Raw genomic sequence first — 26,820 nt, forward strand, 5'->3', positions numbered from 1 at the left:
TATTACAGATAATGCATAGGCAGAAAACATATAAGGTACAGGCAGAAAGTGGTCTCATAGAAAAAAAACGGACAGGAAACAGGCAGAAAGTGGTCTCATAGAAAAAAACGGACAGGAAACAGGCAGAAAACGGTCAAGGCATCAACATATAAATGGTCACACATATAACATGACATGACATGAAGAAAGCAACTGAAATTAAAGTAAAATTTAATAATGTGGCACTTTGAGGAAAACATTTTCATGTTTCTAGTTTTTATTGGATGGGGAGGGGGGGGGGGGGGGGGCAAACCCATTCAGTAGAAATCAGCTTGCTTTGAGGGCCACATTTACTGATATTAGACCTTATGTAAGATTCTCGCCTTATTATTGGTCAATTCCTAATCACATGCCGTGGGATATTGCAATGTTCCCCGCTCCGCCCGAAAACGCACGATTGTTTCTTACGGAAAATCCCGAACATTGAGAAGGGAGACAATTCTTACAAACGCAACAGTGACACAGACAACTTGTAAACATGGAGCAGACGTCCAAGAGGTTTGCCTCAATATTTGAGGAGAATATCGATAAATTGATATCTATTCGGTATAATAAAATAAATAGTGCCCTTGTCTGAGGGGAATATGGAGGATTGTTTTCCCTCGCCTATCGGCTCGGGAAGGTAATGCTCCCTCGGGGAAAGTCAAACAATCCTCCATACTCCCCTGAGACAAGGGCACTATTTATATATTAGTTCGACAACACGGTGTCGAGGCCGAGGTGGCCGAGTGGTTAAGGTGTCCCGATACTTTATCACTAGCCTTCCACCTCTGGGTTTTTCTCCGGGTACTCCGGATTTCCTCCTCCTCTAAAACTAAAACCAGACACGGCCTTAAATGACCCCTGGTTGTTAATAGGGCGTTTAACAAAATAAACCAAGCTACACCTGGTCAGGCTATCATCCCATAATGGTTGACAAAAATGTGAAAGTTCACATGAAAATAATGTCACTGTGGTATATAAACAGTAAGCACACTACAATTGCGATAGATCCATAATGCGATCTATACAAAAATAAAGGAAAATAGAGTTAATTTTACCATGGAGAAGAAGGATGTATGCATAGTATATAAAACAGTGACCAGGGAAATGTATTGCAAAAGATAATGATTGAGTATACAATTGAGAAAGACATACATGTATATTGTCGACAAGGCATATTGTACAGATAGTGTTAGATGTGTAATGCCATGTTAGATTTACTGCTCAACCAGGTAAATAGGTATACAAAATATTCTTTTATTTAGAGCTAACACATTCTAGTTTATAAAACGCAAATGAACCCTGTTGTACTATAAGGCCTAGTGAGATGTATACATCTCACAAGTCACATACTAATAAAATGCTATTTTATTCAGTACACAGTAGAGCGGATCTAGTCATATTGCGCATCCGGCGAATAAGATTCCCCAAGCCTTGTTAGGTTGACAGTGTGTAAAATTAATCACCACTTGCAGTGATGTTATACGTTGAATATAAGGAAATTCGCAGCTACCCGGTCAGACACGCCAAAACAGAATGGAACACGATTTAATAGAGATAACGTCTTTCTGAAACAAGCACATACGTATGTGTTGGTAGAATGAGGTTGATATCGAATTGTTTTTTATTTTAACTTTGCATATGCAAATTATATATCTATATATATACATATCTATACATATGTGTGCATCGTCTTGCCTGACTGCAGTGGTTTGTACGCCAGCTGTTGTCGTATGATAGATAGAGCCTGCTACCTTTAATAAGAGATTAATAATAATGGGAGATGACGCAATCCAAATACACTTAATGATAAGCATGTGCTGCATAATTTGATTTTCCATAATAATAAGCCGAGCACAATGATACAATGTATTTGTGAACACATGCTACATCATCAGAAGCCATATTATGAGAAAAAGATGATCGAAGGTTGACGGAAGGACGAATGGATGAAAACTACCCTGAACTGTAAGCATATACTTTTTACCAAAATATAGTGCACGAACATGTTGAAAAGCTAGAATGACTACGAAATTCGTATGTTTATTTTTATTTCTAAATCTATTTTGCTCGCTGCATACTACTAGCCAGTCGAGCTTTTATGGTAAAATACTTTGTTTAAATTAGCTGAATAGTGTTTTGCTTTGTTTTGGCAGCGAGATTGCTAACATAACAATGACAACATCCATTATTAGAAAATTAGAAGAATTAAATAGTGCCGATAGTAGAATTACCTCTCACTAGAGGAAGAGAGAAGCAATGAGGTTAGGTGAGGCAACTAGCTAATTCATTGTCTGGAATCTATACTGTAGTTGAGAGGTAAATTGTCCATCCTAAACGAAACGTTAATACATATATAGACTATTTTATGCATCTTAATATCTAGGTTATGCGTTTCGGTTTGTCAAACTAATCCCTTCCTGCGTGAGGGCAGCTCATTGTGTTTTCTTCTTTTTTTTTCTTGAGCAATAAAATTATTTGAACCTTTAAAAAAAACAAAAAAATATGGCCTTATGTTTAAACTGCTTAGCTTCCCATTCCTTTCGTAAGTAGTCGACCCCTGTGGTTAGGCTACAGATTAACTGTACGTTTTGTTTCTGTTCGCTTGTAAGTAGGACATACAGTATGTTCATTCATTGTAAATGACGTAGCTACGTTACCCCTGTGGACGCACGTGCATTATTTTATCGGATATGTCTTCCTTCTGTGGCGCCTAGCACACATTCGCTCTCGCTTCCCGTAGTACGAGCGTTTGTAAGTTAACCAGGTGACTGTAGCTAACCAGTGGACTGTTAACTAACCAGTTGATTAGCTAACCAGCGGACTGTTAACTAACCAGTTGATTAGCTAACCAGCGGACTGTAAGCTAACCAGCAGACCGTATCTAACCAGCGGGCTGTAAGGTTACCAGTAAACCGAAGCTAACCAGTAAACTGTTAGCTAGCCAGCGAACTGTGATTAAACCAGCGGGCTGTAAACGAACCGGCAAGCTATAAATTTACATAACATCTGCGTGTGTGTTTAGAATTTGGACATTTAAATTGATAGTTTCAGCCTATCTAAGCTTTTATATTTAGAATTATATCCTGTTTAAAAGGGGGGGAAACATTGACACAAAAACAAGTGATATAATATATATATATATATTTATATATGTAGGAATGACTGTGTATAGATTCGACTAATCCATGCATTTTCGGTAAGTTCTATGGAATAAAAATAACAATTGTTGATTTTATCACTGTCAATGGCCATGGTAATTTTTAGGCAAGGTCTTCTTGTAATGTAGCTCGTGTCTACCTCACTGAACAACATACATGAAACCTGTCGTAGGTTATCCAGAGCAGAACACACCCATCGCGCACATCACAAAGCTTCCATAAATTCTCCTTGGTGAGAATCAACCATGCTACTCTGATCTTCACCCGGGGCAGCAGTTACTTAGATGTTTAGCCACTTAGCTTTCAGGGACCCTTTGGAAATTACAAGTATGTTTTACAGGGTTCATGTATCTGTGTGATGAGAGGATCGGGAACACAGTGTTGAGTTCATTTTATGAGCATCCTAGGGGTCCTAGGTAATAGGCTGGTTAAGTTGTTATTGTGGTAAGTCTTATGAAAACGTAACGTCAGAACCATGCTTCCACAAGTAGTGAAACGCCTGTTACATAGAATGAGCACAACTTTGCATATCGCTTTCGGATCTAGATATATAGCCTGGATATACATAGAAAAATATGTAACATCTGCCATGCATATAAGAAATTTATTTGTAAATGGCATCAGCCATTTTACTGTGTTCTGTGTTAAAGGGAGTTCGTTCTTTATGTCTTCAAGTACATCTAGGGTACATTGTATGAAAATATTTAAATAAAATATTCGTCATGATTATATGGCTATGCGCATGAATGATATTGTATGTAGTCCTTATACATGAACGAAAATTTGACAGATAGCTTTATAAATGTCAAAAAAAAAAAATTCTAAATGAAAAATTTCGTATTGAATGATTTTTATACCTCATTTCATTACAATATATTCAAAATATGGTTAGTATATTGCAGTCAATATCAACAGTGATATTTAAGATTATCGCAATATATTATCGAAAGCTTTAATGCTCTGTTCTCGAATTTATTCACTGAGCTGAATTCGCGTGTTTTCTGTTTTGTTCTTTGTGTATTTTGTACGGATAAAGGTTTCTGGAAATAACAGGGCATTTGATCTAGAGCTATGAATATAAATTCAGAACACATGCTATGATCTTGTTGAAAGCTTGAACTGATTAGATAATAACTATTACATTAGGCTCTTAACATACATTGCTCTTTGGCATATCATTGACATTCCTTTCATATATAAACGTAAACTTATAAACTTAGTTTATGTACGGATAAACTTAGTTTATGTACGACCATTGTAAACAAAAAACATATACTAGTTTGGGGAAAGTGACTTAATCTGTTTTTGACCTAAATTTTTATGGCAGGATGTCGTCGATTTGACCTAGATTTGTTTGGCGGGTGTCGTCGATTTGACCTAGATTTGTATGGCGGATGTCGTCGATTTGACCTAGATTTGTTTGGCGGGTGTCGTCGATTTGACCTAGATTTGTATGGCGGATGTCGTCGATTTGACCGAGATTTGTTTGGCGGATGTCGTCGATTTGACCTAACTTTTTATGGCAGGATGTCGTCGATTTGACCTAGATTTGTATGGCGGGTGTCGTTGATTTGACCTAGATTTGTATGGCGGGTATCCTTGATTTGACCTAGATTTGTATGGCGGATGTCGTCGATTTGATCTAAATTTGTATGGCGGATGTCGTCGATTTGATCTAAATTTGTATGGCGGGTGCGGTCGATTTGACCTAAATTTGAAGGGCGGATGTGGTCGATTTGACCTAAATTTGTATGGCGGATGTCGTCGATAAAGCGGAACCTTCCGAAGCGAAGACCCTTGCTCTTGTGGAATACTTTGTCTTATTCCTCTTGCCCGTTTTCAAGGATTCCAGAGAAATATTTAATTTGGTCATATTTTGTTTAATCCCATAAGTTAAATGGATTTTGAGATAGAATTATATTGCCGTATCGGTATATCGGTATTCTGTTGTTTTTTGTCTTCGTTTTATCGACTTCAAATGAACATTTTGGTTTCATTATCATGTCGGTATTCTCTAATCGCTTTTACCCGTTATCATGTGAAGTATATTCGTCAATTTCTCGGATCAATTGCTACGTCAACAACTGTACTCGTTATATCCAGTAGTTTAACTGTACAGCGCATGACACCGTGAAATAGTTTATTCTCCTGACGTCACATCATTTAAATATGCTGACATTAAGTATTTTATAGAAACTATTACACAGAGCACTAAAAGTTCAGTGACGCACGACATGTCACATATGGTTCTGTAATAAACCCATTAGTAATGGAGCCATTTACATACCAAATGGTATAAGAGGGAAGACACCCCTTGGTTTGTTAAGTCAGAGTTCACTCTGGTTGTCGAGCGTTGCTGGTATTAGAAAATATCTGTGTTTATTATAGCTCACCGCCTTTTTCTGGTGGTCTGATAAACGGATGTCAGTCAGACTAATTTAATCTACATACACTTACAAATATTAAAGAACCTCTGACACAAGGAATTGTTTTCTGCTTGATTGTTTCTGGAACGAAACAATTGAATTGCAGCACTCCGGCATCGTTATTTCTTTAAAGAATAATATGTTCAATTAACTTGCATTAATATATCATTCACAAAATTGACGGAAACACTTGCTTCAAATTTATAAAAATAAGTAAAAACTAATCTACGCCATTATTCAACCGACATAAACAATTGGTATTTGAAACCTGTAGCTTACAACTGTTATGTGAGGCCCCATATCATATAATACATTGATAAAAAGCTTCGTGACAATTGAATATTGGTTGTAATAATGGATCCGGGTCGAAGGTTAAAATAGGGTGTCCGTCCTTTTCTGTTGTTTTTGTCTTTTTCATTTAATAGATTTTTTTTCCCTGAAAGATTGTTATTTTCAATAACCGTTTTTAGTATGTTAACTCGGTAAGAATGTTGTTGAATTCCTACTGCATTTTCAAAACATTAGTTCTATCCAATTGATAACATACATGTACCATCAAATATTGTGCAAACTTTTAAGGTGATTTTCCCCAAGACTTCTTAATTGCTAAAGGAATGTCATATAATATTCGTCAAAAATCCTATTTAAAAGCTGTACATGGAATCTTGCAAGCAATATCCTGTGTGCATATTCTAACATCGCTCGCAACCATCAGATGTCGTGTTGCTGGCATCACTTTAAAACATTCGGAGAAAAAATTCTATGTGTCACCCTTCAAACATGCAACTAATGCAGAGCGGCTGCTCTCTTCTTTTAAATATCAAATCAGGCTTGTTTTAAAGTCACACTACAAAGAAAACACCAGCGGTCTAATAGGAGAATTATGTGAGAAATTTTAGTGTCATTTACAGAAATAAAATCGTCACTTAATGCTTCACCTGCATAATAAACACCAAGTTTCCAGAACGAACATTAAAATTTGAGAAAATGGTATATATTAACTCTGTAACTCTACCCCAAGACGTTAACACAGATATGATATAAAACCGTTTGCTAAGGTTGGGGACATATTATATCACTCGGCTATCAACCCACTATATTGTTCTTTACGTAGGTAATACGAGCATTTGTAAGCAAAGCTATGAAGGCTGGCATAAACCGCAAGCCTTGATATACGTAAAGACAGAAATTGTTGGGCTATAGGAACTTTTCACATAATAACAGCTGACATATTTTCTATTCATAATGACATTTAAAATGGTATATAATGTTAATAGATTTAAACACAAAAACATAATTTTGGGTAATACACAATTTCTTTTAAAAAAACAAGTGATTCAACAATCTTTTAAGCATAAACAGTGCAATACTAGCAATTATTGTTTCGATCGATATGATAATTTATGGAGCGAATATAACTAATGTCATATCGATTGAAACAAAATGCTATACCTGTTTTATTACGTCTCGGTATTAAAATATGTGCATAATGTTTAAAGAATGATCTGATTGTACTTAGCTTGTAGTTTCTGCCATAATATTCACCACAGTGTCATATATACGGCATCTCTGATCAAACATCACATTGCACTCTCATGCAACTTGAAGGACATGTGTCAGAAAAATCTGATTGGTTAAAAATACATGACGTCATAGAACACTGGCACGAGCGTGCAATACGATGTATTAGCATTGTATTGTAGTTCGATGTTAAAAAGAATAACATGTGATCTGGTGTAGACCAATCAGCATCTGATATAAAATTGAAAATATAATGATAATGGTAATAGCCATTTACTCGATACAACATGTGTAACATTTTAATTTCAGAAATATTTTATTAACAATACAAATATAAATAAATACAAAGTATTGTCAAAAGAATAAGACAACAGGCGCAATGCCTATATCAGTCTTCTTCTATTACTTCCGGTTAGGCTTGGTAGAAAGATGATATGTTTCACTTTATTATTTCTACAGAAATTATATATCATTACATGTATAGTATCTAATTCAAAAGGGATTAATGTAAGGAATTATATGTTCATCATGAAATTAAATAGAATAGGTGTTATAATTATAGAGATAACTACTATTCAAAATTACTTAGTAAGAAAACAAAACTATTATTTAATAAAGTGAAGACACAACATATTTCCACCAAGCCTAAAATGAAAAGTTATATATAATGTAATAAACAACAATAACTCACTCACACACATTCATTCATACTTTCATACTAGAATGTAATAAGGATGAGTATTTAACATAACAAACTTGCTATAATACACTGTAGTTGAGTAAATGTATATAATTGTATTACTATACTAAAGACAGTATTACATATAGTTTCTTATTTATACACAGAAAAACGTTTTGAGGATTTAATATATAAGTTTAACATCTGCAACTAAAGCAATGATTTACATATCTTTTCTTTTAAATGCATATACAAACAACAGAAAATGATTTGATTCCATGAAAACAGACATGTAAAGAACAGACATTTAGAGTTAGTTATATACAACATCATCATTTAAGCATGAAACTTCCTTCCTTGGTATCTTTTTGTCCAATAATTCTCATAGGATTGTAGACAGATTGAAAAAAACGCGCGCTTACTTATTCTGCTTAATTTGCATCCCTGGAATATGTCCATCCGCGACCGACAATCAAATTCAAAGCCATGTAAGTCTTAAAGCAGATGTGGCGTTCCATAGACAATCAAGTTCAAAGCCAGTCTATTTCACGTTTTGGAACATCAAACAATTATTTTATCTAGAATTGGGCAGTTACTGAGCCTTTCGCTTTTGTCATGACATAAAAGTAACACCTTGATAATAATAGAGAGGGTGGTATTACTGCTTAGATTTTTGAAGAAGAAAAATTACTCTTTACCAAATGTAGGAAGCAAGAAGCATTTTATTTTTGTGCGGAAATTATAAAACTTGCTAACTTTCTCTATCTTCTCAATCAATTGTACTTTTGATAAATACATTTTCGCTTCTTTATTCTATCTTTTGAAATACGACTAATAAAACCCTTTAAAGTAACAACGAATACAGCAAAGTTCAAGTCTTTATTGACTGTGGGTTATAAAGCCCATAAGTAAATAGCAAAACACAACACAATATAATATGTTGCTATAGAACAGCAATACTAGTACAAAGTGGATAACGGGTTATAGGACTCACACAACTAAATAATTTACTATATGTTATTACTAGTGACCCCATCCCTATATTCGCTCGTTTGAAGTTCAAATGATGTGAAATTTATATCAAATTAAAGTTTGAAGTTTTTTCTATCGAATAAATGTTGTTATTGTATAGGTTTAATGGCATATTAGAGCCACACGGATACTCGAAAGACAGTAACCCTGACATTAACAGTACACTGGGGAACCCCCACCTGGGGAATTCCTGCCTTTTTACACCTAGAATCCTACGACATTCTATTTTCGGTAGGAGTGTATATTTTTGATTTTCCAAACCTCAAGACCCTACTCTTTATTCTCGTATATAGAAAGTACCCACTTCATATGTTATCTACTCAGGAAAACAGCTACAAACCTCAGAAACACATTTTCCTCAGGGACTTGGTTCAGGTGAAACACCAGCTGATTGACTGATTTAGTTGTGTGAGTCTTTATAGATAAATACAGATCGGATCTTATTGGCTTCGGAAATAAATTTGCCTAAACGATTTTTTTATATTGTTTACACTTAATGACTGTATTAATTTGAACATTAAATGTTTCTGCCAAAAGTATTTTTAATGAGGAGACTTCTTAAATCAAATGCTGATATTGAATACAGATGAACGCTGATGATGTAAATGAATTTGCCTATGTTGCTTCCAAAAGTATTTTTTTAATGAGGCTACTTCTGAAATCAAATGCTGGTGTTGAATACAGACGAACGCTGATGATGTTTATCGGTACAGTTAAAACTGAGAATACGCTCTGTATAGAGAACATTGATCATGATTGAAGTGTTTGTATATCAACTGGACAGGTACATTGTATGACCAAGTCTGTTCGTAATGAAATCCATAAATAAATACCATTTGTTAGTCCGCTAGGTTGTAGCCCAACGAGCTGTTAAATAATCCATAAGCATGCATGTTTGTCTTTCGCATGATTGAGTCGGCTCGTTTGATTTAAATTTTTAGTTTCAATTTTCCTGTGGTTTTCTTGTTAACACATAAATTCGTAGACTGTGGTATATTTGTGTAAATTCGTAGACTGTGGTATTTTGTGTAAAAGACCTACATTCAAATATGTAGGTTTATTTGTGTTAAGTACATACCAGGGCGGATGGTATGCATGACTAGACGCAGAAAATACGTTAGAATTGGGTCGATGACTGCGTAGGTAGATGTGTGTAGTACTGCGTACACAAGTAATAATGATTAAAGGGAGTTTGCAATGGCGACCTAAATGCTGCTGTCTGGAGGGTAGTGTTTGGGTTGAGGAAGCAGACGACAGATTGTGATGAATAATATACTTGTTTTCCTGTGATAAAATAACTTGGTACAAATACAATATATACCGATCCTCATACTGGAATACAAAACGTAAACAAAGGTAAGCGTGTTCCCAGGCATTCACATGTGTATTGTGTTGTGTTTTTTCTACGGTGTATACAAACAACAGTGTTTGTTTTTGTTCTGTTGTCATTGAATGGAATGTTTGTTCTTAAGGGCATCCCCTGGTAACTATGTTATTACTTATTTATATACGGTATTTTATGTAATTGTGTGATATCTACCTGATCATGATAATGAATCAAATTCTTAATGAAGATAGCAAAATGCATTCCTATTACATACTAGTGTTTTTCGACATCAATAACATCAATCAATTTTGATGAGTAAATTGAATGCTATCAGTGGCGTATCTTGGCTGTATTGTGGTACGATCAGGCGTTCACATTTGCATGTTTGAATTTTAAATCAAATTATTAATAATATTCGTTTTCTTAGTTTCCCTTTTCCTCTGCAATTCAATCCATTTTGCATTTGAATTAACATTTTTTTTTTAATTATTATGGTTTTATTATTATTTGAATATAATCACAATTTAACATCACTAAATCTGATATCAGTTGTAGAATCAATCAGATTTAGCCCGCCAAAAGATTGTACATGTACACAATCCTAATATTTGTAGTTTCAAATACATTTCGCCCTTGTTAGCAGGACTCCATACAAGCTCGAAGTTGTGTAATTGCCCGAATGCATTAAGTGTTTAGTTGATATCGTATCTAGATTGTAATTGCTATGGTAGTGTGTTACTACAACAGAGGCGACATTGAAACAAACTGGTATTTAAGTTGTATTTTAACACAAACAATTTCTCATTATGTTATCCTTTACAAGAAATCAGAAAAGTTTCTAGATTAATAAATGGAACGCATTTTCAGGGTATATATCTTGGAGTCGAAGTTTATAATCCATGTGTTGATTTATAAAGAAATGAGACAGTATATTTGCGAACTTTCTGTCCTTTTTTCCCCTTCAATTCTACATTTATATAATACGCAATATACATCTGTATGTAGTTACCATTAGGAACACATAAATTCGACATCAAAGCATATCTCGCTAGTTCTCGCGCTTTCACGGTAAATACACACGTGCAACACGCATACCTTGACACGCCTACCCTTAATATACACATGTATAACAGTAGAAAACATAGGGAGCCTTTCTCAAGTCCATAACCACATCACATTAATGTATATTGCTGAAAGATTTTTTTTATTATCACAGAAGAACGACCTTAGACGCTGTTCACTATTCTTTGTTGAATTGGGACTTGAAGGTAATTATGCAAAGAGGCAACGCAAATGAGAAAATAGCAAAATACAAAAATGCTAAAAAAAATGATAATAATGAAAAAAAAAGTATTAGACACGTTTGTGTTTATTTTTGAAATAAATACTAATGACTTGAGCTCGTCTGTGCATGATCTGTGATGTTTTTAATATCTTATTAAATACGTGGTTATACAAATTCCACAACGACCGACGTGAACTATTTAAGTAGTAAGTAAGTTTGAATAATAAAATAGATTCTAGCTATATTGTCAACGAGGAATATGAATTTTACGCCATATAACCTTATATATAATACAAAGTGTATTAAATTCCCATCACTTCACTACTAACAAAGTGCGGTATTCTGCTGACAGTATATTTACTGTACTATGTGAAGTTTAAATTCCTTTGTTTATAAATACATCAAAAATAGACTTGTTTATATACCGTTTAACACGTTAACATTTTGTAAAGTACTATACAAGAATATCTAAACCTAGTGCCAGTAAAATATTGTGTAGTTACAGTATTGGCTTAGTGAAGACTCAGCAGATCTAAGCAGACGGAATGCATCATTGCATTCGTTAATATGAATCTAATGTATATCACTTGTAATAATATGATATACGATATATAGGTTTTCATATTTGAATTTTTAATATACAGAAATATATAGATGTTCTGATGTATAATCTTTATTAAATATATCGTATATCTAAATGAAGTCATTTTTGATATTTCAACTATGTGCTATACACCGTGACCAATGTTGTGGGGTTTCAACATTGACCAGTCTCATGCATATTCAAAAGTATTTTCTATAGTATCATTTTGATCTTTCTGACTAATTAAATATTTACTTTAGTAAGTCAATACAGTCCTTTAGTCCAGGGTACTATTTACACAGTTAAAGAATAGTCCTACTGAGGTCACAGAGTGACAACTCAATCATATCCTCTATTGATTCAATGTTTTCTCTGGGAACTAGAGCGGATATTCCATTGTGGGATGGTACGGTCAGTATATACTGCCTAGGGTGTGACCTGCTTATTGAACAATTTTATTTGGTTAGAGTAGAATGTGGCGTAAATTTTATAAATTCTTACTTCACTGTACTCTGAGAATCTCCGACCGACTTGTTCCTCTTTCCTTTCAAAAGCCAAATATTTCTACGGTTCTTCCTCCCTCCTTTGAAAGCCCAATATTTCAACAGTTTTTCTTACTCTCTCTATCCGACTTACTTTTCCCTCCTTTTAAACGTTTAATATTTCTACGGTTTTCTTACTATCTCCATCCGACTTATTTTTCCTTCCTTTCAAAACCCAATATTTCTACGGTTTTCTTACTATCTCAAGACGACTGACTCCTCCCTCCTTTCAAAGCCCAATATTTCTACGGTTTTGTAACTACCTCTATCCGACTTATTTCTTCATGTTATTCTGTATGTATTTAAAAAATAAATAAATTCGAAGGATTACGCTTTCAAATAAATTACTTTATAACAGATTATTGAATGAATTAAAGTTATTTAAATACTGCTATCAATGACCTCGTTTATATGTGGGTTTTTTTGTTCATTTTACATCCCTGGTGATGTATAATAAATAAACTGGTTTACTACACTGAGGTGTAATTAGTCACATCTTACGCCCATGCCTTCAGAGCATTAAAAGAATGCCGTAGACGGACTTGTAACAACAGTGCTGTTTTACATAATGTCTATTTTTTAGGTAATAACGATAAGTTAGACACTAAGAAAACGTTAAGGTCACTAATGACGTAATTAGGGGCATTTTTGTACTCATTTTTTTAAAGAAACTATCTGTAAGTTTTCTGTTATACATATACGTACTTGTAATTTTCTCTGTATAATAGCAGACATATATTGTTCTATATATGTCTCTGATAATAGATACCAAGAAACTGCGAACCTTTAATGTGTCCAGTATATGGAAATAAAGTAAAACTTTAGTGTATATATACATAATAGCAACTGTGCTTAAACCAGGTAAAAATTAAAAAACAAACAACAAACAACAAAACAAACCCGAAAAACAAAAACAAAAAGAAAAGAAAATGAAAAAAGTTAAATCAACTGAATTCCAAGCACAATTTCACTATATAGGTATATGATTATAACTCAAAAATCCGGGTAAAATACACACAAAAGAAAAATTTGCATGGACACCCTTGACAAGTAAATGGTGAATAAAAACAGATGTTCTGGAAGAATATTTAAGCGCCTCGGACTTCATCGACGACACCCGCCACATAAATCTAGGTCAAATCCGGGTAAAGTCACATTCCCAAAATGAGAAATAAAATATTGGTGACAACGGAACTGCTATATCAATAAAAATCGATCAGTATAAAACTAGAAAAAGGGATATTTCCAAATGAGATCATGATGGTAGCCCTAAATCGTTTCCATCGTTTTCATCAACCGGCATCTCTCAAAGCCTGGTGTTGTTAATTAATTCTTCCGTCAATAGTCGACAGCTGTCACGGAAAACGCGGTGATATGAATCTCTGACGGAAATTGTTACATAGCTTGCAATATTGAAGCATTTCGAGAAAAATAGTTATGCAGTCCAAATTTACGCGAATAGACTCGTGTAAATTAACACAGAAACCACAAAATCTTTCCTGGGCACAACCACGGGGTTATTTCATCTGATACATTTGTCATTGATTTTAAGCTAATGTTCTTCGCGGAGAGTAAATACCATTCGTACTAAGATAATTGAGGCGTTTGATATCTCAATCACAAATGTACTTTATATTTCCCTTTGATGTAAAAAAAAATTAATTAATTAATTGAAACCATCGACAAAGTGTCAAATATCAGAAAATGAAATGAAAATGATACTATAGTCATTTATTAATGGCAATGCATAAACGTTCACTCTTAAAATTACAGACAGGGAGCTCTGAAACCTCGCGCGCTTTTCCTTCCGGGCTAACAGGCGTGATTGATATAAGTTGATATAACTTGTTTCGTTATTGTCGTAAAATGAATAAAATCAACATTTACTAGACCAGGTGATATTCCACGAAATTTCGGTTATAATCGAACCCAGAAATAAATTAGGTATATCTAAGCGTTAAAGACGTGTCAAATTGTGTAAAATGTCCGATCAAAATACATCTTTGGAAATACACAGGTAAACTAGTATGCATACAACTGGTTTTCTATGCAGTTCTTATCGCTTAATTATAAGCTGAAACAAATCGCTTGTAGCTTACAACTCTCCTGTGTATTGAATAACACCGGTATTACCTTTGAGATGGCTATCAAAACCGAAAGTATATATGTGTAATACACTGACACTCTGTCATATCCGACCAAAACGGTCACAACCCTATGGTGTTGGATTAAACAGGTTTCACTGTACAACAGTAACATACACATTGAAATGTACAATATGATATGTATAACTTTTTTGAAGTGAACGTGCTAAAATATGTATTTTAAAATGAGTTATAAAAACGCCAATTAAGTAAAAAAAAAAAATGAATCAATGACTACTAAAACAGCAGTTCTACGGTAATTTTTCGTTTGAGTGCTCGTTAAAGACAGTGTAATGTTTTAGTCTTACTTAAGTCCGCGTCTTCGACGTGTATACGTGGGCGTTGTGCAAATAATAATTGATTTTTTATTATGTTACATTGGAAGCAGGATTTCTATGTAAATAATAATCTTTCCTCACTACACTTATGTTTCTGTGCGATTTATGTATTAATCTAGTGTTAGTCGGATGGCAAACATAGAAATATGTAAAATTTCCTCTTTATTAATCAGAACATTTCAGCTATAAACATGCCCCAGGTTTCATATCACGTGACGATAATAAAATAACGTATGTGTATTATGGTAAAATCTAAAAGAAATATTGAAAAATAAATATTAATAAAAAAAACACTGCATTATATTCTACACTTTATTGGACGAAATTGTCTCATCAGTTTTTAAGTAAGTTGCTCTTTTACCTTCAGGTTTCATTTGTTTTCGTCTTCAATACAAAAGTGTTAAAGCAATATTCGATGAAATGAATAATTCATGTTACGTACTGTACTGCCTTTTGTTTCAAATTTAAACGTGTTCTCTAGGAATTATACAGAAAATGCATATGCAAAAAAACAACCCTTGAAAGTAGGAACTTTAAATAGATGTATCTGTGAAATAATAAAGGATTTAGATTAAGAAATAACGTTCCTGAGAGGTTCTCATAATGAGATTGAGTTCTCGATGTTTTACCGATTAACGCATTACAAGAGTTTTAAAGACCGCGATCATAAGTAACGGCCCGGATGTGTGTAATAATATGTACCCTCGTTGACGTATTGTGACGCCATGAATGGCTCAAAGATTTAAAGATTGTAATACAATTACATTCTTCTATCAATATATCTTGAATGCCCACACACATGTTATTGTTGAATAATCATTTGTTTTCCTTCGTCCAGGCGTCCTTTGATTGGCAGGTCGTAAGTTTTTTATGTCAAGCGTAAAATTACTCGTACATATGTATTTAACAAAAAGGTTTTGAAATAGCTTACTGACCTGGTGTCCCAAACATTAGTGGCCGACAGGTTTTTGCATATGACCTTATGCTACGCTGAATTACCCTCTAAAAACCCAAATTATTTATATCTATATGTTCAAATATATATTATGACATTGCTTGCCAACCCAGTGAGCGCAAATACAAGATTCCTACGTTTAACACTCAACATCGCTAACTAGTACCTAGAAATGCATGTCTCTTTGACTCACAGAACAAATATATACAATTCAGTTTAAATCCACGTCTAAGACGTTTTCGTATTCGCAATTATGGGACAACATTAGGATCATATCATAATTCTTAATAGTGTTTTATTTACTTGATCTTTATACTACGAAACTGGGGGGCCGCTATATTAATCCAGCGATTTAGTTTACTCGAAATTTTCATTAACTGTGTTTTTACGAATGTAACAGCGACAATAAATAAAAGATAATTACCCCTTGCATTACTGCTCTTCCGTAATAAGTGTCCGACGATTGAGTCTATTATTTGACCAATCTACTAGCGGGAAGCTAATCCTCGCCTATACACATGAGAATATATGCTATGACAATATCAAATACCTCTCTAATACTGTTGGAAATGGTTGAGCTATATTGGGAATAATTTATAACGGACCATGACAAATCAATAACACTCCGGTAAGTCATTTGAATTGTTTTAACATATGAATATTATTATGTAGCACTTTTGCTTTTAAACTGTGATCTATATTGTCAACGTTAGTACTAGTGGTTACAATATACTGTATGGTACTAGTGGTGACAATATACTGTATGGTACTAGTGGTTACAATATACTGTATGGTACTAGTGGTTACAATATACTGTATGGTACTAGTGGTTACAATATACTGTATGGTACTAGTGGGTACAATATACTGTATGGTACTAGTGGTACAATATACTGTATGGTACTAGTGGTACAATATACTGTATGGTACTAGTGGTACACTATACTGTATGGTACTAGTGGTACAATATACTGTATGGTACTAGTGGTTACAATAAACTGTATGGTACTAGTGGTACAATATACTGTATGGTACTAGTGGTTACAATATACTGTATGGTACTAGTGGTACAATATACTGTATGGTACTAGTGGTTACAATATACTGTATGGTACTAGTGGTTACAATATACTGTATGGTACTAGTGGTTACAATATACTGTATGGTACTAGTGGTTACAATATACTGTATGGTACTAGTGGTTACAATATACTGTATGGTACTAGTGGGTACAATATACTGTATGGTACTAGTGGTACAATATACTGTATGGTACTAGTGGTTACAATATACTGTATGGTACTAGTGGTACAATATACTGTATGGTACTAGTGGTTACAATATACTGTATGGTACTAGTGGTTACAATATACTGTATGGTACTAGTGGTACAATATACTGTATGGTACTAGTGGTACAATATACTGTATGGTACTAGTGGTTACAATATACTGTATGGTACTAGTGGTTACAATATACTGTATGGTACTAGTGGTACAATATACTGTATGGTACTAGTGGTTACAATATACTGTATGGTACTAGTGGTACAATATACTGTATGGTACTAGTGGTACAATATACTGTATGGTACTAGTGGTACAATATACTGTATGGTACTAGTGGTTACAATATACTGTATGGTACTAGTGGTACAATATACTGTATGGTACTAGTGGTTACAATATACTGTATGGTACTAGTGGTTACAATATACTGTATGGTACTAGTGGTTACAATATACTGTATGGTACTAGTGGTACAATATACTGTATGGTACTAGTGGTTACAATATACTGTATGGTACTAGTGGTACAATATACTGTATGGTACTAGTGGTTACAATATACTGTATGGTACTAGTGGTACAATATACTGTATGGTACTAGTGGTACAATATACTGTATGGTACTAGTGGTACAATATACTGTATGGTACTAGTGGTTACAATATACTGTATGGTACTAGTGGTACAATATACTGTATGGTACTAGTGGTTACAATATACTGTATGGTACTAGTGGTTACAATATACTGTATGGTACTAGTGGTACAATATACTGTATGGTACTAGTGGTTACAATATACTGTATGGTACTAGTGGTACAATATACTGTATGGTACTAGTGGTTACAATATACTGTATGGTACTAGTGGTACAATATACTGTATGGTACTAGTGGTACAATATACTGTATGGTACTAGTGGTACAATATACTGTATGGTACTAGTGGTACAATATACTGTATGGTACTAGTGGTACAATATACTGTATGGTACTAGTGGTTACAATATACTGTATGGTACTAGTGGTACAATATACTGTATGGTACTAGTGGTACAATATACTGTATGGTACTAGTGGTTACAATATACTGTATGGTACTAGTGGTACAATATACTGTATGGTACTAGTGGTACAATATACTGTATGGTACTAGTGGTTACAATATACTGTATGGTACTAGTGGTTACAATATACTGTATGGTACTAGTGGTTACAATATACTGTATGGTACTAGTGGTTACAATATACTGTATGGTACTAGTGGTTACAATATACTGTATGGTACTAGTGGTTACAATATACTGTATGGTACTAGTGGTTACAATATACTGTATGGTACTAGTGGTTACAATATACTGTATGGTACTAGTGGTTACAATATACTGTATGGTACTAGTGGTTACAATATACTGTATGGTACTAGTGGTACAATATACTGTATGGTACTAGTGGTTACAATATACTGTATGGTACTAGTGGTTACAATATACTGTATGGTACTAGTGGTACAATATACTGTATGGTACTAGTGGTTACAATATACTGTATGGTACTAGTGGTTACAATATACTGTATGGTACTAATGGTACAATATACTGTATGGTACTAGCGGTACACTATACTGTATGGTACAATATACTGTATGGTACTAGTGGTACAATATTCTGTATGGTACTAATGGGTACAATATACTGTATGGTACTAGTGGTTACAATGTGCTGTATAGTACTAGTGGTATAATATACTGTATGGTACTAGTGGTATAATAACCGTTGTATTCATGCCTTAAAACTGTGGTTGGTACGTCAGTTTTGAATATCTTATTTGTAACGACACTTTGGCCTACAGCGGTAGTTTAAGAAGCAGTTTTTGAGATATTTCATACCTTCGTTAAATTTCAATTGTTTAATAGATATATGATAAATAAGACATGTGAAAATATATTACGAAACGTCAAACCTACTTGTTACGTTAATGTCTTTTCTCTCGAGCTTCAGATGCACCCTGTTTGTCCCAAGGTCAATATTTTTTTGTCTCTGAAATGTCACCTCTTACAACATATTTACTGTCAGTTCGATATCAATATAATTCTTCAATCTCTATAGGTATATCCTAGAATGGCTGATCAGCCTCACACGTTTGGTATAGATTTCCATGTCTCGCGAATTTAGCTCTGTGTGCAATAGGGTAAAGTGGCCAAACTCCCTGTACCATTTATTATTTTCTATTTACATTTCGTATACAGGAAGTTGTCACAGGGACTAAATATTTTCGTCAAGTTCTGGTTGTAGTTGTGAAGGCGTGTAAAGTTGTTCCAACATATCAGGGGTTGTCTCAAAAGGGATTTATACGTCCTGTTTATTGAGGCGTCCCCTAGTAGGTTATAGGACAATGCCGACACTGGCTCTAGAAAATTGCCAGCATAGTTGTGTAAAATTAAACATGGGGACTCAAGATATTTATCATCATAACAATAACACTGTCGGGGGCATTGTCCGCTAATGGAGCAATTTAACACACTTTAATATCGTCGAAAAATGTTTTGTGTGTGTGTGTGTGTGTGTGTGTGTGTGTTTTTTTTTTTTTTTTTTTTACACTGTGAAACATAATTAATTGTTGTTGTCCTATCACAGGTGTAGTTGCAGAGGGCTGAAGTTAGCAGCGGATTCGTTATTCGTTATTGGGGATTCGAATAACGAATTGAGGATTCAGTTTGCTATGTTTAAATGATATTTCTTTTTATTGACATTTTGACGTTTAGATTCAAATAACAAATCCGCTGCAGCAGTGGAATTGGGATTCAGTTACATATTAGTAATTTTTCTTATAAATATGATTGGGGATTGGGGATTCGAATAACGAATCCCCAATAACGAATAACGAATCCGCTGCTAACTTCAGCCCGTTTGTAGTCGAATGAAAATATAGTAAGTTTAAGAAATCTCCCATTATAAATGTATCACGCTTCAGCTCTTTCCTTACTTATATATGCTTTTTACGGGTTTTAGATACTATTCTACGTCTATAGGAACAAGGAAGCATTTTAATTCAAAACAGGGAATACTTACAGACAGACCTTTGTAAAATTAGTGTTAAAATATAAATGAAATCATTATTCTAGGAGGATGAGGAAACGTCGGCTTTCCGTAGCGGACACAGGGTGGTCCTGGGCGGTAATGGCCGGGTCGTTTGGTGCTCATATGGTTTCTGGTTGCTTCTTGTATGCCGTCGGTGTCATACATAATGCCATCTTGGAGCGCTTCGATGAGGACGTTGGTAAAACCGCATGGGCGGCCGGTATATATCTGGGTATGGTGTCGCTTACAGGTGAGTCATCATCTTCAATTCAATTGTCGTGTGTGCATGGTGGGCAATTTCTCGAAACTTCTTTTTGATGGTGGTGTCATAATATTGTAAACATTGATTCTAACCTGTGTGGATATTGAGCGTTTATAACTAATTGGATACTGCAAATGTTGTTATTTTAAATGTTTTCTTCCGCAATTTGAGGATGTAATAGGAATTGTGCAAAATAGATACATTGTAAATGAAATTGATAAAGAAAACTAAAGCCTGTTTCATTTTTCGTTTCTTTTTTGTTTTTGTTTTTTGGTGGTTTTTTTTTTTTTTTTTTTGCGAAAATGCATCATATCAATGTCAAACTTTGAAACTTCAAGAAGTTTTATAGTATCAAATCTTTGTCTTTTCCTCACAGGTGTCCTTGCCAGCGCCCTGATTAATCGGTACAGCTGTCGCGTCACCATGATCATCGGCGCGATCATAATGTCCGGAGGGTTCTGCATCTGTGCGGTGGTCCCCTCCCTGGACTGGGTCATCTTATTCTTCGGAGGAATCGGGGGTATTTCTATACACTTCCCATGCACACCCTGTTAAATCTGTGCCCCCTATAATCTCTAAAGCACATCGCATTATTGCACAAGTTCTTTATAGACCATCTCCAAGGTACGTAGCCGTCTAATCCACGCCGCTCCAAGGTACGTAGCCGTCTAATCCACGCCGTAGATTTATAATCATCCACGATGCTCCAGGGAGAAGGTTCACTTTCCTTCCTTTATACTGTAAACGTGATTATTATCGCGGGGGTTAATTTCGCGATTTCAATATGTAAACTATACGCGTGGGGGTAATTTTCGCGATCGATCCACTTTCGCTTGTAGTTCAAGATTATGTAAATTGATATCAAAATAATACGCGGCGGGGAAATTTTCGCGAACAAAAGGAGTTCGCGTAATTGGCGTAAATTTCCCCCCTCGCGTAAATTTCAACGTTTACAGTACCTGGAATGTGTCATGGAAAAATCGAAGTCTCACAACACGCTTTTTGATTGGTCTCCGGAATCACATGTTCCCATGTAACAAAATATCAGAAAACTATTACATTTCACACATGAATAGCTGTCCAATATTTCCTCGAAAATTACATTAGAGCGACAACCATATTCAAGGTCACTAAACATGGGAATGGTGAACTCCAGATTCGTTTGAAGTCTTTCTGCTGATGGCGCTGTGTGAGCCTTCGATATAGTTATGATATTTTCCAGTGGTGCACGTGAACGTAGCCACTGGAGTGTCAAGGATGATTTAGAGTGGAAATATGTTCATTCACATAGGGCCTGTTCGTTTATGCGGACAAACCAGTTCGTTAGTTTTTAAATGTAATATTTCAAACATATATCTTGACGGACCTGCAAATGTTAATACAGGCCTTGGAAGTCTTTGTCAAGGCGCGTCTGAAAACAGTATAAAATCACCAGGTCCGTCTTTATTTCATAAGAAAACAACACTGGTCCAAGTGGTCTAACCGTATTCACTCAAACGTTTGGAACTTTAAAGGTTAATATTGACTACAAAACAAAACATAAGAAAATCATCCTATCTCATATATAAATAGTTTTTTCGTGCAGATGGCCATTCATATTTTCGTTGACTTTTTTCTTCGAAAAATTGTTATTTGGCTTGACGATGATCACCCTACAAATAAGAATGTTTTAAACGAACTTGAACACATCCATAATTCAATATTGTTTTGATGGAGTCATGGCTATTTATAGAAAGTGGGCAGAATGTCAATACTACCGAAAGATCAGTAAATAGAACATAGGACCAATTGACATCAGATGAAAATTTGATATGTCGTTCGATATCCAAGAGCCTATTGCGTTTCTCAAGAAGCTGAGATAATAAACTTTCCTGTGCTTGTGGTTACTGTTTCTTTCAGCAAGGCATTTATATCCCAGTTGCTCCTGATATCATGCGACGAGTCTCATGAATGATTTTCACTAGTAGCTAATACAAGGGTACCTCACCTAAAATGGCACTAACTGTTGACCAAGCATAAACCCGTCAAAGAAACAATAAATCCGATGAATATGTATAATTGATAGTATTAGAAGCATTTATATAAAAGACTTTCAATGTGACAAAGCTTGACATTTTCTTGTTTCCATTTTCAGGTATTGGAGGAGGTTTGACATATTCAGCTTCTGTAATTGTCCTTGGATTCAACTTCCACTACAAGAGGAACATAGCGAGTGGTGTGGCTGTATCAGGATGTGGGGTTGGTACCTTCGTCCTGGCCCCGGCAGTAGAGGCAGCAAGAGAGACGTACGGAAATAGTGGAGTATTCTTTATAATATCCGGTATTGCTTTACACCAAGCGCTGTTCGGCTCACTGTTCTTTCCTTCAAAACTGGAAACAGAACGAAAGCAAATTCGACATCAAAACTCCATAAACAAAAAATCTAAAAATAGATTTGCTATTTTGCGTACTATCGTTCATTCATTCGCAATTTTAAGAGAGCTGTCGCTGCTGTGTTTTTGTCTGAGTATGTTCTTTGCGTGCGTAGGAATCTACCTTGTGTACGTGCATTTCCCTCGGTATACAATAGAAATGGGCTCGACTCCTCTCAACGCTTCCTTCTTAATGTCAGTTAGTGGTTTGTGCAATTGTATATCTAGAGTGTTAGCAGGAATGGCGGCCAATTCTGAAAGTATAAATGAAAATGTGATGTATTTTGGAACATTTGGACTACTAGGAATTTCAACTTTGCTTCTTCCACTGTATGCTTATACATACGGAGGCCAACTAGCGTTTGCTGTGTTCTTGGGACTATATTCTGGATGTTGTTATTCCATCATCAATACACTGATTATACAACTAGTTGGGATAGAGGAACTCGCGACAGGTTTCGGAATATGTATGTTCTTCTGTGGAATTGGATCTGTGATAGGACCACCACTAGCAGGTACGAACTCATGTTATGTCCACGTCAATTCATCATCTTCATACTTAATCAATTTTCTGATTCTTGGTTTAAGGTTAACACACAAATAACGTTGTATTCTGATTATAAGAATTAATTACCTTGATATGTAACAAATATACTGTCAGATTTTATAATATAGCAATATGTGTAGTGTTTTTCACCTCTGAAGTGCATTTATTTTATGTATAAATAATCTAAGTATCGCCTTACCTGTAGTCTTTTTTCTTGAATAACTGAACGCTGAAAAGCATTTTGCCTGAAATTGGCACTAAACTGGAAAGGGAATGATTTGTACTTAAATCATACAGAATGAGGATTTAGAAGATAACTAATTTAATTGCACTTTGGGTTATGAATTGAGTTATGTGTATAACTGCATCGTGCAGCTGTTTCGTCCTTTTAGGACCCATCAGTGATGATCGACATCAAATATACATATATATATACCCAGTTTGGGAAGTTGATGAGACTTTTGTTTTAAATGCCTAACCAAATTTTGAAATATAATTTCGTTAAATAAGTATCCCTTTTGTTGTGTTTGGCTTCTAACTTTAAATGTTTTCTATAGATGAACAAGCATGTTGGATATTTCTAAAGCAATACATTTCCCCTAACGGCCCCCGCTAACAATGGTAACAGTGACCTTGGCCCTATAACCCTGAAACACAAACTTTATCTTTAGCTACTCATATTGAAGTTACATACCAACCTTTGTCAATATGCCTTGAAACATGACGGTAGGGGAATAATAAATGTAAAACTGAAGCTATTGTTTCTCCCTGTCTCAATTTTGACAATTTTTGTTATCGACCATTTTTTAGTTTCCTTATAGGCATCCTAGATAACAAGACTTAGAGCTCTTAGCTTCACTGACGAATCTCAAGAAGGATGAAACAGCAGTATTGTGCTTGGCTCTTCTCTATCGAACTCTCAATTTGTATTGAAATATTTTAATAGCTTGTGTACAATCATTTGAAAGCATGCATTCAGTTATGGCCCAACCGCTATAAAATTATGCACATCGTGTTGATAGACATCATTATGAACTTACAATGACATTGTGATACTTGTTTTTACCAACAACAGGTGCAATTGTTGACCATGGCGGATCATATGAATATTCATTTATGTTAGCAGGTAAGATTTTATCAACAAGATAATTGTTGTGTTCATGATGACCATACTTTTATTACCCATTAAAGTGCAACACGTCCTTACAACATCAATGCATTATGTAAATACGTGCTATGACTGTTTTTATTGATGACGTCATTCTATGTATATATAAATCTAACGATAATGTAGTCGTTAATGGCCGGTAATGCAACTTTTCGGTCATAAATTTTAGCATAAGGTCATTAAAGGTAGTACAGTTGTGCCTGAACAGTATGACAATAAAAGTTTTATAAATCTTTCATAAGTATGCTGTGTAGTTCTGGAGTCTTGCAGGTGTATACAACTGGGAATTAATTTTCACGATTTTACCCTCATTGACCATTTCGCGGTGATATTTTTTCGCGAGTGCTTTCAGTTTTCATTACACGAGTACTTGCTACTAGGCAATTAACTTTTCCTTTGTCCTGAAGATCGCGTAAATATGTCGCTCGTGAAAATTCGATAATTTACAGTATCCACTCAAATGAATATATAGCGTAAATAAATCGCTCGTGAAAATTCGATAATCTACAGTACCCATGGAAATGATTATACCTAAAATATTTTTTTTAGGATTTTGCATCACAATGGCTGCAGTTTTAGGACTGGCGATATCCTGCTTCAACAAAACAGGACAAACGTTTGCCCATGAAGACCAGGAAATAACCATAAATGAAAATACCGATATCCTAATAGGACATTGTGGTATGGCTAGAAATGGACTCGGGGAACCTTATATAGAAACACATCCTGCTATCACGGAAAATACAACTACGACCGAATGCATTAACAGTCAGGAAGGAGAATTAGAGAATGGATTATTATATGATATGCAAAGTACATGACGACATATGGTTGAATTACATCATTATCGATACAAAATGCTAATTAATTGTCTTATTTTATATTGATTCATCAAGTTAAACTTCCGTTTGTAAATTTAACATTCCTCTTTGTAAAATCTAAAGTCTAAAAGACAGTATTAAATACTGACATTGTAGCTTGAATTTTATTGCAATATGATATACCACCTAGAGAATATTTGAATATTTAGTAGTGGTTTACATAGATTGTTAGTTGTACTGGTGCCAACTGAGATGTACTCGAGACTTAGCTTTTCTTCTATGACGGGTACGTTTGCTTTTCTCCTTTATTAAATATGCAAAACGTGAGAGTTTTGTATCGTGGGGGTTATAAAATGTTATGTAATATTTACTTAATCTGAAGGAGTCTTGACATTGCTTTGTAGTTATCCTCCCTGTATTTCAATGGAGTCTGAATAATGCACTTCACAATCAAATCACACATTGAAGGATTTGAATTTTGCAAGACATATTGCATTACGTTTCAACATAATTCCCTTCCGTATCTATGCACTTTTGCCAGAGTTATCTAAGGGCCTCAATGTCACTTTTATAGAACTCCTTTTCTTGACCTTTTCAGAAAGTCATCCACTGCATGTTAGGGTTAGGGTGCTTGAAATAGCTGTTTTCAGTTTTGGAAATAGATGAAAGTCTGGTGTAGCGAGTTGAGGTGAATAAAGCGGATGCTCAATCAATTTAAAGCCACAATTGTGAATGGCAGCCATGGCAATGACACTCTTTCACTCTAGCACTAGCCCTAGCCGATTGTGTCCATTTTGCAAGAGCCGCTTATCTTAGCGTGCTACCTTGTCGATATAAACTCACCATAAGAGACCAGTCCTTAGGTACACGGCCCTATATATTCAGAGAATAGTAGGACTTAAAAAGAAGAACATCATTGAATACCTCCTTTAATATGAAGGCTCACAATTTATCAATCAGCCCTCGTATCAAGAAGCTGCAGCTTATCCAGATTTTTTCACATATACTTTTTATATTTATTCAGACGTTTATTTTCAGGGTTTCAAACCAGATTTTGAAAGTCTTCCTCTTTTGTTTTATCCCCACATTTTGTATTTCGGAGCCAAGTGCTTTTAAACCTTGATTAATATAGAAGATAATATATGGTTCCTTTGTTGATGAAGCATATTGTTTTCCTGCAATATTGATTATATATATATATATATAATATATTATTATTTGATTTGCAATT

General features: G+C 34.8%; 1 protein-coding gene across 4 annotated transcripts; it reads left to right on the plus strand.

The window, feature by feature from the left end:
* Nucleotides 1-1,711: 1,711 nt before the first annotated feature.
* On the plus strand, nt 1,712-26,672 carry LOC117339212 (monocarboxylate transporter 14-like). 4 transcript variants are annotated; one of them, XM_033900682.1, is made up of 7 exons: nt 9,967-10,196; nt 11,384-11,435; nt 20,425-20,630; nt 21,019-21,162; nt 22,777-23,568; nt 24,676-24,726; nt 25,318-26,672. In XM_033900682.1, exons 3-7 carry the CDS (start codon nt 20,429-20,431, stop codon nt 25,587-25,589), a joined length of 1,461 nt encoding a protein of 486 aa, XP_033756573.1. In that variant the 5' UTR covers nt 9,967-10,196; nt 11,384-11,435; nt 20,425-20,428; the 3' UTR covers nt 25,590-26,672. The 4 variants fall into 4 exon arrangements, with proteins under 4 accessions (XP_033756572.1, XP_033756573.1, XP_033756575.1 ...); XM_033900681.1 differs by lacking the exons at nt 9,967-10,196; nt 11,384-11,435 and adding an exon at nt 1,712-1,989; XM_033900684.1 differs by lacking the exon at nt 11,384-11,435.
* The last annotated feature ends 148 nt before the right edge of the window (nt 26,673-26,820 follow it).

This window comes from Pecten maximus, chromosome 12 (assembly GCF_902652985.1).
Source record: "Pecten maximus chromosome 12, xPecMax1.1, whole genome shotgun sequence".
Taxonomy (NCBI): domain Eukaryota; kingdom Metazoa; phylum Mollusca; class Bivalvia; order Pectinida; family Pectinidae; genus Pecten; species Pecten maximus.

What these genes read in the sequence shown, in the direction of transcription:
- LOC117339212 (XM_033900681.1), top strand. Translation starts at nt 1,967, where the DNA reads ATGGATGAAAACTACCCTGAACT. An exon ending in GATGAAAACTACCCTGAACT is followed by an intron (nt 1,990 to 20,424) that starts GTAAGCATATAC and finishes TCATTATTCTAG; the next exon opens with GAGGATGAGGAAACGTCGGC. An exon ending in GATAGGACCACCACTAGCAG is followed by an intron (nt 23,569 to 24,675) that starts GTACGAACTCAT and finishes TACCAACAACAG; the next exon opens with GTGCAATTGTTGACCATGGC.